The sequence below is a fragment of the Geotrypetes seraphini genome, chromosome 1, assembly GCF_902459505.1.
Source record: "Geotrypetes seraphini chromosome 1, aGeoSer1.1, whole genome shotgun sequence".
Lineage (NCBI taxonomy): Eukaryota > Metazoa > Chordata > Amphibia > Gymnophiona > Dermophiidae > Geotrypetes > Geotrypetes seraphini.
The window spans coordinates 257,682,958-257,697,027 of NC_047084.1; the positions used below are offsets into that span (position 1 = coordinate 257,682,958).

Consider the following 14,070-nt stretch of genomic DNA (forward strand, 5'->3'; position numbering starts at 1 on the left):
TCGCATGACCGTGAATGATTTCTGTATTGTTTTGTTGATTTGTGGTTGCATGGCACAGCATCTGTCTATCATCACTCCAGAAGTCTTAGGGTGGGTTGAATGGGGTATGTGATTGAGTTTATTACTAAGTTTGTAATGGTTGGGGGGTTTATATTTTTTTGAGAAGTATAAATTTTGTTTTGTCTGGTTTTAGTTTTAGTTTGTGATCTTTCATCCATGTTGCCACTCTTGATTCTTTATGTTATAAGCCAGAATGGTTCCAAACAAAGCAGTATTCAAAAACTTCTCAGTATGCCGTTGACTGGGTGGGTTCTTACTACATATTCACGCAGATTTCTTTTAAATCCTACAACTAACCAAGGAGAGGAACATCATAAATAGAACCTGGGAAAGGGATCATGGAGCCTCTTATAGCGCACAGAACCCACTTCACCAATCCCAATTCTACAATCAGTTAAATATGAAATAATCCATAAAGCATAATACACTAATAATGGGTGGAACTGCACTTATCCAACCCACAGGATTCCAGCGCTGTCTGTATTTTCACGCCAGTTTTTTTTTTTAATTGCATGCTGCTGAAAAGTGCATGAACATAGGAGGGGCATGGGTGGGTCAGGGGCATTCACTTAAGATGTGAGTGATACTATAGAATGCAGGAGATGATCCATGCCTAATTTAGGTGCAAGAATTTATACCAGGTTTCAGCTGGTATAAATCCTCATGTCCAAAATTGAGGTTGGATCCCGGTGCTAAGTGCTATTCTGTCAATGGTGCCCAATTCAGAGCATTGTTTTTAGAATAGGGCTCACAAATATACAGTAATAATAATAATAATAATAACTTTATTCTTATATACCGCCACAATCTTGCAACTTCTAGGCGGTTCACAATGAAGAAGAACTGTACAGATAGCGAATTACAGAGTATAGCATTGAACATCTTGTGATAGTACAAGGAAAATTACAGGGTCAGTGAATTACATGGTTTCACAGTGAGTAACTTTATACAATCGGTGGAAATTGAGAGCATAAGTAGGATAGGAGAAAGGAGATTGCACGGTCCATGAGTTACAAGGTGCAAGACTGAAAAGATGATAAAGATAACTTAAGAATGTTGATGAGGAACTAATTTGTTATGATGGTACATTAACAGAGGACGGGCACCAGTGAATGAACTGGTAACAATTAAAGGTGGAAATTTGGCTGATGAGGTTGAACGGGCTTCTTAGGATGGGAGGAGGCTCTTTTTTTTTTTTTTATGGGGGGGAGGTCTGGTTAGGTTATGAATTTCTTAAACAGGGTGGTTTTTAATTCTTTCCTAAAGACACTATAGGATTCTCTGGCGGCATCGGTGAAGTAGCCTAGCCAAGTGTGCAGTCTACCTGCTTGGAATTTGAATGTTCTGTCTAAGAAGGTACGATATCTACAGCCTGTGATGTTTGGGTAGGTAAAGAGGTTACGGTTTCTGGTAGGTCTGGTAGAGGAGTGGAATTCAAAGTGTGGTAGTAGGTAGCTGGGGGCCAATCCCCAGATTAGTTTGTAGCAGAGGCAGGAGAATTTGAACAGAATTCTTGCTTCAATTGGTAACCAATGAAGGAGTTTGTAGAATGGACTAACATGATCGCTTTTCTTTAGTCCGAATATTAAGCGGATGGCCGTATTTTGAACTATTCTCAGTTTTCTCACATTTTTTTTAGGTATGCCCAAGTAGACAATGTTGCAGTAATCCAGGGTGGATAAAATCAGTGACTGAACCAATATTCTGAAGGATAGCGGGTCGAAGTATTTTTTTATGGTTTTCAGTACTCCCCCGAAATTTGCGGGGGTTCCACGAATGTGGTTTTTCGCCTGTCAAAAGGCAGGGGAGGCAGGAGAGGGCAACTGGAGCACCAGCAGGTGAAGAAAATCACTTGCAGTCTGCTCCAACCGCCTCTTCCTGTAGTAAATTCAGGCTACACCAATCAGGAGCTGCTTTGATACGCAGCTCCTGATTGGTGTAGCCCGACTTTACTACAAGAAGAGGCGGTCTGAGTAGATCGCGAATGAGCGAGTCCGCGATTCGCGAACTGTGCATTTGCGGGGGAACACTGTATTTCAAAACCTGATCACGTATCTACATTCTGCTAAGCTCTCTTTCTCCTCTTACTTTATTAAATGTGTGTTCACATAATTTAAAAGTACATCAGTTTCTCAGATTCTATACTCGGTAACACTAAACTATAAATTAATCAAAGGAAAAATTATATAATCCAAGTGTCTCTCTCAGCTTGGCACCCAAGCTTCACGGAAGCCTTTTCAAAAGAAAGGAGGAAGGAAAAAGTTCCTCACCGCTTAATGCAGGGTCTTGTATATCTTAAACCACACAGCTATTTCAAGTTTTTGTCTCCTAAGGCCAGCTGATGATGTAGTCTTCCTGGGAGAGGCAGGAGAACTCGCACACCTTGCTCTTTCTCATTGGTCTGGCCTGGCTCTATCCCTGTAATCCCCCTGTTCTTCGGGTACCTTATTGGTCTACTCGGTACAGGCCATCAGCCTTTTCCCCAGAACCTATTAGCTCTGGGTCACCATGATCTTAGATACCAGGTGGTATGCAGGGGACAATATCATGTTGCCCTGCAGCATGTAGTTCACATTGGCTAGCCTTGGTTCTTCTTGAATATATACTGAATGGGTTTTCAAGTTAAACAGTATGATTTGGAAAAATAAATGAACAGCAATCAAAGGTGAGTGCCATTCTAAAAAAAAGGCTGCCACGTAGGCCTGTCAGCTATCTCAGAGAGACAACTTCCCTTGTCTCCATTTTAAAATTAACATCTAACTTATCACTCCAAGTTCAAAACGTTCAAATCCAGACCATTTGAACATGGGAGTGGCCATCATTGTAGTGGACTGGCCACATAGACATGCCAACAGAGCACTGTTGTGAACCTCACACAAAAGGTGCCAGGCTGTGCCCAAACTGGGCAGGCCCCTTAGCTATACCCCTGCTCTGTAGTTAGGTTGAAGGACAAAATAGAATATATGAAATTGAATTTTCAGAAAGAGAGCGGTTTAGGAAGATCACTTCTTAGGTTCCCAGATCAGGCTGTCCTCCCCTAGGTAGGCAGGGGCTAGAGATGCCTTGTAGGTAGCATAAAGGAGTTCTCATTAACTTCAATAATCGGTTGTTAGCAACCAGTTATTGATCGTTAAGGACACATTACTCAATTAAATTGCATGTGCATCTTGGACATGCATATCTGGGGTGAATGTGTAAGTGTCCTAATTACTATTCTGCAAGGGTATGTATAAGTGTTATAGTGTGCAAGGGGGCATACCCAAGGGCAAGACATGGACAAGGTTCATAATTATGCATAGAACTTACAGAATATTGTAAGTTACTGGTGCCTTATCACTTTTAGGCATCCACAGTTAAGCCTGGTCTGTGGCTCATGTGCCAATAGTGGGTTTTGCTAGTATTCTATAATGTCATCTTGGTACTGCATGACATTATAGATTAGGTGCTCACCGTGCAGCATTGGGGCACCTACAAGAAGGTGCCCACTTCTAGAATGCAAGGAGCATTGAGGTGTTCCATGGGAAGGTGTACATGAGAACATGCTATCCATATGCTAAAAAAGTTTTTGGTTGAGGGGATGTGTCTGGGGGTGGAGGGTGGGCGTGTCTGCACTAATCAGTTAGTAAAACCACATTGTCACATGCAGTGGCGTACCTAGGGTATGTGGCACCTGGGGCCCATCATTTTTTGACACCCCCCCCAAGTAAAAAACGTCTGAGGAGGGGCGGGACCGTGGCAGAGGGACGACAACTCAGGAGGCCTATGGCAACCTGCAAGGATCGCTGAAGTACCCGCGATCCTTTCTGCAGGTTGCTTTGTACAGGAATCGGGTAAAGGGAGGCGAAAGCCTTGGGATCGGGCCATGAGAAGGGAAGTTCCCCAGGCCATGACTCCAAGGCCGGGAGCACCCCCCTCATGGCTTGCACCCGGGGTGGACCGCCCCCCCCCTGCCCCCTCTTGGTACGCCACTGGTCACATGTTAACTGATTAGCTCATGAGCCTCCAACGCCTACAAAATAGGTGGGGATAAGAGCTCACATGATAATTTTTGTTAGAGGCCACACTCTAATGGCAATATTAGCATGTGACCATTAATTCAGAAAATTGAAACTCATCCATTAAAATAAGGAAGAGCTAGGGAACTACAGGCCAGTAAGTCTGACTTCTGTAGTAAGTAAAAGAATGAAAACATTTTTAAAACAGAATAGTAAACTTTTTGGAATCCTGTGGATTACAGGACCCAAAGCAAGATGAATTCACTAGAGGCAGGTCTTGTCAGACAAATCTCATCAATTTCTTTGACTGAGTAACCAGAGTGTTGGATAAAGGGAGAGTGCTAGAGTCATTAAATTTTAGCAAAGCCTTTGACACTGTTCCACACAGGCATCTACAAGTAATAAATAAAATGAGTGCCCTTGGTATGGGCCGCAAACTGAGTTAGGAACTGATTGAGTGGAAGGCACAGAGGGTAGTGGTAAATGGAGCTCACTTTGAGGAAAAGGATGGTACCAACTCGGTGCTGAGATTTCCTCTATTCATTTGTGAAGGGTGGAGGATATTGAAGCGTTGTAAGTAGTATTCAAGTTGCTCTGTGACATTTCCTTCCATCATTTTGATAAATAGGGGGATGCTAGCTACAGGCTGATAATTAGTCACATCAGAAGGGCTGAGTTTTGGATTCTTGGGAATGGGCATTAAGATAATTCCTCCTCTGGTTTTTAGGTGATAGTTGAGCCATTGAGTTAATTTTCCTATGGCTGTTGGGGTGGGTGCTTTGATCAGGTAAGGTGGAGAGGTATTGAGGCTGCAGTACGCTTTGGAGTATTTTAGGAGAAGCTATTTTGTGTCTTTGAATGTAATCTCATCAAAATTGTCCAAAATCTGTCTGCTGATATTTCCATAGGTGCTTTTGTTGCAGTGGGTCTAGCTGGAGTGATGTGGGATAGATAGCTGGTCTCGTGTGGATTGAATCTTTGTTTTAAAATATGTAGTTAGCTAGTTCTGAGGCTGTTGCAATAGAGGAGTTGTTGCCTTTCAAGTACAGTTGACAGATGCACATTTAATATCAATAATAAAAATTTCATGACAATTAATAAGAAAAATTCTATCACTAAACACTAACACTAAATTAAGACTCACTACCTACTCTCACTAGAGCAAGGCTCAGTTAAGCTACAAATACTCTAATTGGAAAAATGGCAATAAGGAAAACCTTAACAAGACTAATCCTACAATGTTGATTTTAGAATCATAAATGTACTTCATTAGTTTCCAATCACATCTCCAAAATGCCTTCCATAGGGGTCCTTTTACTAAAGCGTGCTAAATCAGTTAGTGTGCCTTAGTTAAAGGCCCCCATAATCTCTCTTTTCTGTGTAGCCAAAAGTACATATACTTTGAAAGCATGTATACAGTTTCTGGGAGCCAAATATTCAGGGCCTGATTTATTTAATTGTTTTTTGTCTACTTACAGGAAGAATCAACTCCACCATTTTAAAACGAAATTAAAAACATTTTTTTTCTTGATGCTTTTCAGACATAAATGCCCTTTTTAGGGCTACATAGTTTTATTCTACTTTTAGATACCCTCCCTTTTGTTTTTCCCTATATGTTCTCTTTCTTACTTGATAAATTGTAGTTCTATCCTTCTTCTCTTTTTTGTTCCTGTTTGTTTTAGTATTGTTTTTAAATGTTTTAAATAATGATTATTGTTTTAAAGGATGTATAGTTACCCCATATATGTTTTTTAACATAATGTTCACCGCCTAGAAGGCTGGTTGGGCGGTTTATAAAATTTTTTAATAAACTTGTAACTTGAAACTTTTTTGGGGGGGGGGTTTCCCATTCTGTGTCTATTGGGGAGAGAAAGCAATGAACCAGACCCCAGATAAATATGATTCTGAGTTAGGAAATGTAACTCTTGTTGTGTCCATTTAAAAAGGTGATTACCGTAAGTCTTTGGAAATTCACTACTTTGTATTTCTGGTTTTATTTTCCAGATCATTCTTGTCAGTTCTTCGCTCAGTGACCGGGACCAGACCCTCTTTACAAGCACTGATGAAGGAGCAACTTTTCAAAAGCAGCCCATTAGCTTCTCGGTGGAAACTCTAACTTTCCATCCAAAAGAGGAGGAGAAGCTGCTCGCCTATAGCAAGGATTCTAAGGTACGGCTCAAATTATTATTATTATTTTTTTTTTTATTCTTTATTGATTTTTAATCTAAAACAGTGTCATACAAATGAAAGAACAGTAGGTATTACATACATTACACTAATATATGTACAGGTAACAGATATCATTCAAGAATTTCAGTTTCTTGCCTATAATAATAGCACAATATAACCTAATATATAATACAAATGAAGAATAAAGTTACCCAGATGTCACTATCAATATTTACTCCCCTCCTTCCAAACCCCCCCACCCCCACCCCGGATGTGTAAAATTATTTAGCATTGTCAGCCAGCTCCAAACACTATGGATGCTTTTCTTTTCTAATGGCAAGTAACCATCAATAACACAAAAGCCTGAATTATCCCGATTGCCTTAAAATTCTTAACTGGGCTTATTTACCATCCTCTGCATTAGGGTTCTGCAGGTTAGTGGCCTGTTTCCATGAAAGGGTTTTTTGTTTGCCTTTTATGAAAAGTGGCCTACAAGACATTTTTTGCATGATGTCTTTCTCTGGATGCTCAGCAAATGAGCTGCTTTGCCTGATATTGCATTTCAGCAGCTCATTCACCCAGGATGTAATAATTTTTCACACCTCACTTCACATTAGCAGTAACAAAGCCCCATTGCTTAAATTGGACTTTCAGTTGAATAACGCATGTTAATGGTGTTAGCACGTGCTAATGGGGTTAGTGAACACTAGTAACACTAGCTGTTAATCTTCTAATACCTAGATCTGAATTGATCATGTTTAAAAAAAAAATCCTGCTGGCATATCACATTTCATTCACCTTATGATTAGAGCAGGGAATCTCAATCCAGTTCTCAGCCATACCTAGCCAGTCAGGTTTTCAGATTTTCCACAATGAATAACAAGAGATACAAGAGCCGTTCAATAATTTATCTACTTCAGTAGGAAAAGTTTTCTCCAAATTTATGTTTTATTTTTCAATATAGTCCTCTGATAGCTCCATGTGCTTCATCTACTTTTTCTGCAATGACTTTAACGCCTTTGAAAAGAATTCTTCTGCTTGACCTTCAAATCAGGACATCGCAGCTTCCTTGATATCTTCAGCACTTGAAAAACGCTTCAAAATGCAGAGCAGGAAATAATCCAAGGGAGCCAGATCAGGACTGTAGGGTGGATGGTTTAGCTGCTGAACCTCACATTTTTGGATGGCAACCTGTGATTTTCGTGACATGTGCACCGGTGCATTGTCGTGAAGAAGCAGCACATCCGCTGTGAGTGTTCCTTGTCTTTTCTCTGTGATTGTCTGCCACAAAGCAATCATTGTGTTGGCATAACTTTCCCCAGTTATGGTTGTCTTGTGTGGAATGAGCTCCAGAAGCAAAAGCCCTTCAGCATCCCAGAAGATAGTTGCCATGACCTTGCCTGCACATTTTTCTGTATTAAACTTTCTTGGGTTGGGGGATGACTTGTGCTTCCACTGCATTGACTCCATTTTGGATTCAGAATCTCTGTGATAGACCCAAGTCTCATCTCCAGTCACCAAACGATGAAAAAAAGATCACTGGGTCTTCACAGAGCATCTCCAAGATTTTCTGACAGCACTGGAACTTCGTGGCCTTTTGACATGATGTCAGCAATCTTGGAACCTATCTTTTACTAACCTTGGACTTGCCCAACTTGTCTTGAATTATTTTCCAAACTGTACCTGCCCAGATGCCCATTTTTTTCGACTATTTGGGAAACCTTAATTCATCTGTCTGTCAAAATTAAATCCTCAACTTTCTTGCACATTTCTGTGGAAGTTGCTTCCACAAACCATCCAATGTGAGGGTCATATTCAATGGACTCTCTACCACACTTAAACTGCTTGTTCCAAAATTTTACTTTGTAAGATGATGGGGCATACTCACCATAAACTGCATTCATGGGATCTCCTTTGTATGTTTCCCTTCTTTTGTGAGACATTTTATCACTGAATATTGCTCCAAATCTAGCAGTTTCTTATTTGATTCGCACGAGGACTCTCCTGACACCCTGTCTCTTGGAATGCTACTTGCACTGAGCCACAGCTGTGCATGAGTAACCTTGAGACATATCTAATATGCGCAACTTGCTTCAACACACTTGCTACTCGTACTTTCTTTCATACTCAGGTAGATAAATTCTTCAATGCCTGCCATTATGGGTCTGCCTAGAATGAAGATAATTTTGCATACTCATGCATATTCATTCTAGGTATCATGAAAAATTGACTGGCTAGGTGTGTCCTGAGGACTGGGTTAAGAACCCTGAATTAGATGAATAATTAACCCATGGTGAGAATCTGCAGTCTTAATTGCAAAAAAATTTCTGCTGATGGGTTTGTGTCTCTAATCACATCAGAGAGATTTATTATTGGCTGATCAAGACTTTATTTTCATCCCATCTGAGAAAAAAAAATATTTAAAAATTCAATTACAATTAGCCTTGAGTAATAGCCTTACTAATAATCTGGTCTTTTCTTTAGACTCCAACAAAAGACCTTTTACTACTACTACTGCTGCTACTACTATCACTACCACTACTGTTACTACCAGTATCAGTACAACTGCTACTAGTACCACTACTACTACTACCGCTATTATCACTACATCTGCTACTACTACCACCATTATCACTACCACTGCTACTACCAATACTATCACTACAACTAATTATCATATCTGTAGTTCTACTAGACATATTCAGTGCTTTGCACAAACAGATATGAATTGTAAGCTCTGTAGAGCAAGGACTATCTGTTCAAGATAGACAAACAGGACAAATAAGGGACTAGGGATCAGAATTTACCCCCACTTATTCTAAGCCATGGCAGAGGTTTCTACTGCGGCTAAATTCTCTGACGTTGCTCCGGCGCTCATAGAATTCCTATGAGCGTTGGAATATTTAGTGCTCCTGGCCATGGTAGAAACCTCTACTGTGGCTTAGTAAAAGAAAGCCTTAAATTTTTTACAGTTCTTTTCTTCTGGATAGTAAATAACCAAAAATGAATGATAATGGTGATGCGTTAGATACCATTAGCATCCCTGTTAAATAAGTTTTAAACAAAACTTGAGACATTAGCAGGGTAATTTTATTATGCATTTTCATGCCAATATGCTTGTAAGTGTTCTTAGGATGGAGGTGTGTTCGCAAATGGAGTTTGAATGCAATATGGATGATGTCACAATTTATGCACATACATTATAAAAAAACTACAGATATATAAGAGTAAAATAATATAAACCATTTATAGTGTCAGCATAAGCTGTTTTATTAGGTCATCAGATGTGCTTTCCGCATTTCACATTAAAAGTCAGGGGTACAGATGTTTCTAAAACTTGCTTATATTGTATGGTGAGACCTCCAAAACCTATTGTACCTACATTAAGATGACACCTGCAGGCATAGTGCTGTGGTGTACAGGTGGGTATGGTAAGCTTTCGGTGGGTTTTGGAGGGCTTACCATACAATGTAAGCAAGTTATAGGGACATCTGTACCTGGGACTTTTCACGTGGCATTCACTACAGTACTTCTATGCTCAGCTGTCTGAACAGTTTGCTAAGAATGCAGGCTGCCTGGATATCGGGAAAGTTTGCTTTTCTGCATTTTTCATGTGGAAGTCTTTATATTTGGGGATGGCCAAAAAAGATAGACGTACTAAGGGTCAAAATATTTAGATAAGTTATTTTTTTTTTTTAAAAAGATAGATACCTTGCAGTTTTGAAAATTATTAAGATACTTGATTGCATTGTGCTGAGATCGTATCATATTTCTGTTCTATTAATGTTGTGCTGAGATGATTTACATTCTGTTCGTAATTCACCTAGCATTGTAAGCATCATATTATATAATATGAAATTTTAATTATAAGGTAATAACATTTATGGTTATGATACGGTATCATATTTTCGCAGGTACTATAATTTGATTTACCTAATTCCAAATTTATTTTGCTGTTTCAATTGTATATTTTGCTGTCTTTTACCCATATTCAAGTTTATTCAAGTTTCAAGTTTATTCATATTATTTGATTGAACGCTTTACCAAAATACAAAGCGTTGTACAAAAGGTAAAAATATAATTTTAAAAAATCACATATACATAATTCGTTACCAGAAGTACTTGGGTATTTGCTTTTAAAACCACGGGAAACAGTTAGGCTGTTTCTCCAATACAAATTGCCTGAATTAAACTATACCTCTTTTACACTGCCTTGGGTGAATTTCTGCATAAAGGTGGTTAATAAATTGTGATAAATAAAAGAATTCATAAGTTAATGAACTTTAAATTGATTTTGCTTGTACCTTTTTTTTTTTACTGTGCTTAAATAAAGTGAATGCCTGCTAAAGAAATAAAAAACACATCCCTACCTTTTAGCTAGTTTGCAGCGATTCTAGGCTTCTAGCTAATAGGTAACCACATAAGTTTAGGGTAGCAAAACAGCTTTGCTAATTCTCCCCCTCCTTTACAAAGCTGCGCTAGCATTTTTAGTGCCGGCAGCAGCAATAATATCTTGGCTGCTCATAGGAATTCTATGAGCGTCAGATTTGTTACCGTGACGGCTAGCATTAAAAACTCTAGTGTGGCTTTGTAAAAGGGGAGTGGGGCATTATGCAGTGAGTTAAGAGGGCACCAATCTGAATATCAACCTGTGCCTGGTTAACATCTAGATCTGTAGACCAGGGGCATAGCCAGATACCCAAATTTGGAAGGACCTGAGCCCAAAGTGGGTGGACACAACAATCCCACTTCCCACCTGGCTTCTCTCCCTACCACCACCCAGGCATTTTGGGGAGTCAATTAACTCAGCGTCCTCATCTTCCCCAGTAACTATAAATCCTTTAGGTCTTCGCCAGCAGTGAGCAGCTACTCATTCCCCTTGTTTGTGCTGACTCTGATCCTTCCTACTGATGCAACTTCCCGGTCCTGTGAACAGGAAGTTGCATCAGAGGGAAGGCTCAAGATGGTAGATGCAGGGGGAATGTGTTGCTGCTCACTGATGGCGAAGGTCTAAATCAGGGGTGTCCAACCTTTTAGCTTCCCTGGGCCGCATTGGCTGAAAAAAATGTTTCTGGGGTCGCACAAATGCGCAAACACTGCAGCAAGGGAGCCGGCAAGTCAATAAACACCCAGGGGCAGCAGAGGAAAACACTGCATTGCCCTCGACCGGGGCCAAACAAAATACTTCACGGGGCCGCATGCGGCCCTTGGGCCGCAGGTTGGACACCCCTGGTCTAAATGATTTAAAGGTATGGGGAGGGGGGCAAGGGAGTAGAGTTAAGTGACCCTCCCCAGCTACCTAGAGGAGGAGGGAAAGATGCCAGGACTCTTCAGCTGACTGGGCTTGGGGATCTCCACCAGCCACTTGCTGCTCATCAGCTAATGGGTGGACCTGAGTCCAAAGTGGGTGGGTCTGTGCCTATGCCTCTGCTGTGGACATACCCAGATATTCAGTGCTAAGAGCTGCACATGCCCCAGCATTGAATATCCAGGGTTAGGTCAGCTTATGGACTGAAGCAGCTTGCCTACTGCTTACTCAGAGATGTCAAGGGTGAACCGTCTCATAGAGTGAGATTTACCATGCCAAGGAGTGAAACTTAAGGCCAAAGAGTCTGATTTTTCAAGTGGTTACATCCAGGGTATAATACTAAATTTCTAGAAAAGCTGGAAACCTCTATGAATAAACATTCAAACCAAAAACCAGGTTTCTGTGCCACAACTTAAAAGTTGTGTCAATGTTGAGAGGAAAGGTCTCAGATATCCTGCTTCGTTCAATGAATGAACATTGGATTAACAAATACAGGGTTGATTATTGTTCATCGACCAAAACCTCTCACTCATTTATTTAAGGCTTGTGTAAATCTATAAATATCATGCTCAATAAGAATCACCTAAAAAAAGTACACATATCTTAAAATGTCTTCAAAAGTGCTTTAGTGCCTTTGTGCAAAGTGCGTTGAGATATTAACCCGATGGGGCCCGTTTCGCTAATCAGTAATTGCTTCCTCGGGGGTTTTTTTCAGGAAAATGTTGACAGCTAAGAAATTCACTTCCAGACCGGCATCATTTTCTGGAAGTGAATATCTCAACGCACTTTGCACAAAGGCACTAAAGCACTTTTGAAGACATTTTAAGATAAGTGCACTTTTTTAGGTGATTCTTATTGAGCATGATATTTATAGATTTACACAAGCCTTAAATGAATGACTGGGGTGGAGCTAGGGTGGGATTGGGGGCGGGACTAGGGGGTAACAGGGCGGGGATGGTTGGAACTGGGTGGGCCTGGGGCGGGTCCGGATTTTACTAAAGTAAAATCTGGTAACTCTAGACATATGCAGTAGAATATCATAGCTTCCCTCTGGGCTCTCTTAAGCAAGCTATGCCTAAAGCTTTTATACTTCCTGGGCCCATGCCCTCCTGGCTCCACACCTCCTGTGTCACCCCTCCCACCCTCTTTTAAAGTGCCATCCTGCATGTGCAACTGATAATATTCTACAAAGAATGTGCTAGAATGGTTGGAACACCTATGCCCCTCTCATGTGAATGACCCCTTGTGGTTATGCACTGGAACACCCAGACACTACAATGTAGAATGGCACCTAAGTACACTTATGCATGTACCTGCCTTTTTACCATTCTTTTGGCACATAGCTGAAATTGTAGCACATAGAAGGTAGGAGTGTGTGGTGCAGTGATTAGAGCTACGGCCTCAGCACCCTGAAGTTATGGGTTCAAATCCCACACTGCTCCTTGTGACCCTGGGAAAGTCACTTAATCCCCATTGTCCCACCGGGACAGTTAGAGAAAAATGCTTGAGTACCTGAATAATTTGTAATCCACATAGAATTGTAGGATATGCGGAATATAAATTTTTTTTAAAGGTACATGCCAAATTGGCACCTAACTTTGGCACACAATATAGAATAAGGAGGATTGAGGGCAGTTCTGTAAAGGGGTACCTATAATTTGGTGTCTAGAAGGTGTCTAGAACATAAAGCAAAGTAGACGCCTACTTTCCTTTATAGAATAGCAGTGTAACCAGGTATAGATGCGAGTATGCCTATGTATACAAGTACTTATGCCAGCCATAAAGCTAGATGGCCATATGCCTAGATTCCAGAGATATTACATTACATTGCATTAGTGATTTTTATTCCGCCATTACCTTGCGGTTCAAGGCGGATTACAGAAGAGGATTTCTGGACATGTCCGCACTGTTCCCTCTAAGCTGAGCAGGAGTCCTCCACCCACAGTCTCACCAATAGAGGGTGCTGTTTTACTGTCACATTTTTCAATTGTGAGGGACAGGCAAGTTCTGCAGGACTCCAGGGAACATACCTGTCCTTAGCGACTGAAAATATTCCACCCCCTAGTGGTAGCAATGCAGCTGGAGGACACCTGCTCAGCTTCTGGTGTTACAGAGTAGAGCGGTTTGCTTCAGAGGATTGAAATGATTCATTCAGTGTTAAGTTAGTCTTCATGGATTTCTTGAATAGCAGGGTTTTTATTTCTTTTCTGAAAGTTTTGTAGTCTGGGGTCGCGATTAGTAGATTGGAGAGTTGGTGGTCTAGTTATGCTGCCTGTATGGCTAGAAGGCCATCGTACAGTTTTTTTCCGTTTGATGTCTCTGATTGGAAGGTATGTGAATGGTGTGTGGGTTCTCCTGTATCTGGTTGTGGTAGTTTGGATTAGGCGGTTGTTCAAGTAGGCTGGGCTGTCACCATTTATGGATTTAAATAATAGACAGTAGAATTTAAATAGTATTCTTGATTGAATTGGGAGCCAGCGTGAGTCGAGGTATGCCTTGGTGATGTGATCATGTTTTCTTAGTGAATAGATTAGTCTC

The 14,070-nt window shown here is 40.7% G+C and overlaps 1 protein-coding gene across 6 annotated transcripts in view; it reads left to right on the forward strand.

The window, feature by feature from the left end:
- SORCS2 (sortilin related VPS10 domain containing receptor 2) overlaps positions 1-14,070 on the forward strand; it is a 1,263,434-nt gene that overhangs the window by 902,647 nt on the left and 346,717 nt on the right. For all 6 annotated transcript variants that reach the window (XM_033949940.1, XM_033949949.1, XM_033949957.1 and 3 more), the window contains exon 4: positions 6,060-6,224. In XM_033949940.1, coding sequence (XP_033805831.1) covers positions 6,060-6,224 — 165 coding nt within the window. The remainder of the gene's footprint in view (positions 1-6,059; positions 6,225-14,070) is intronic.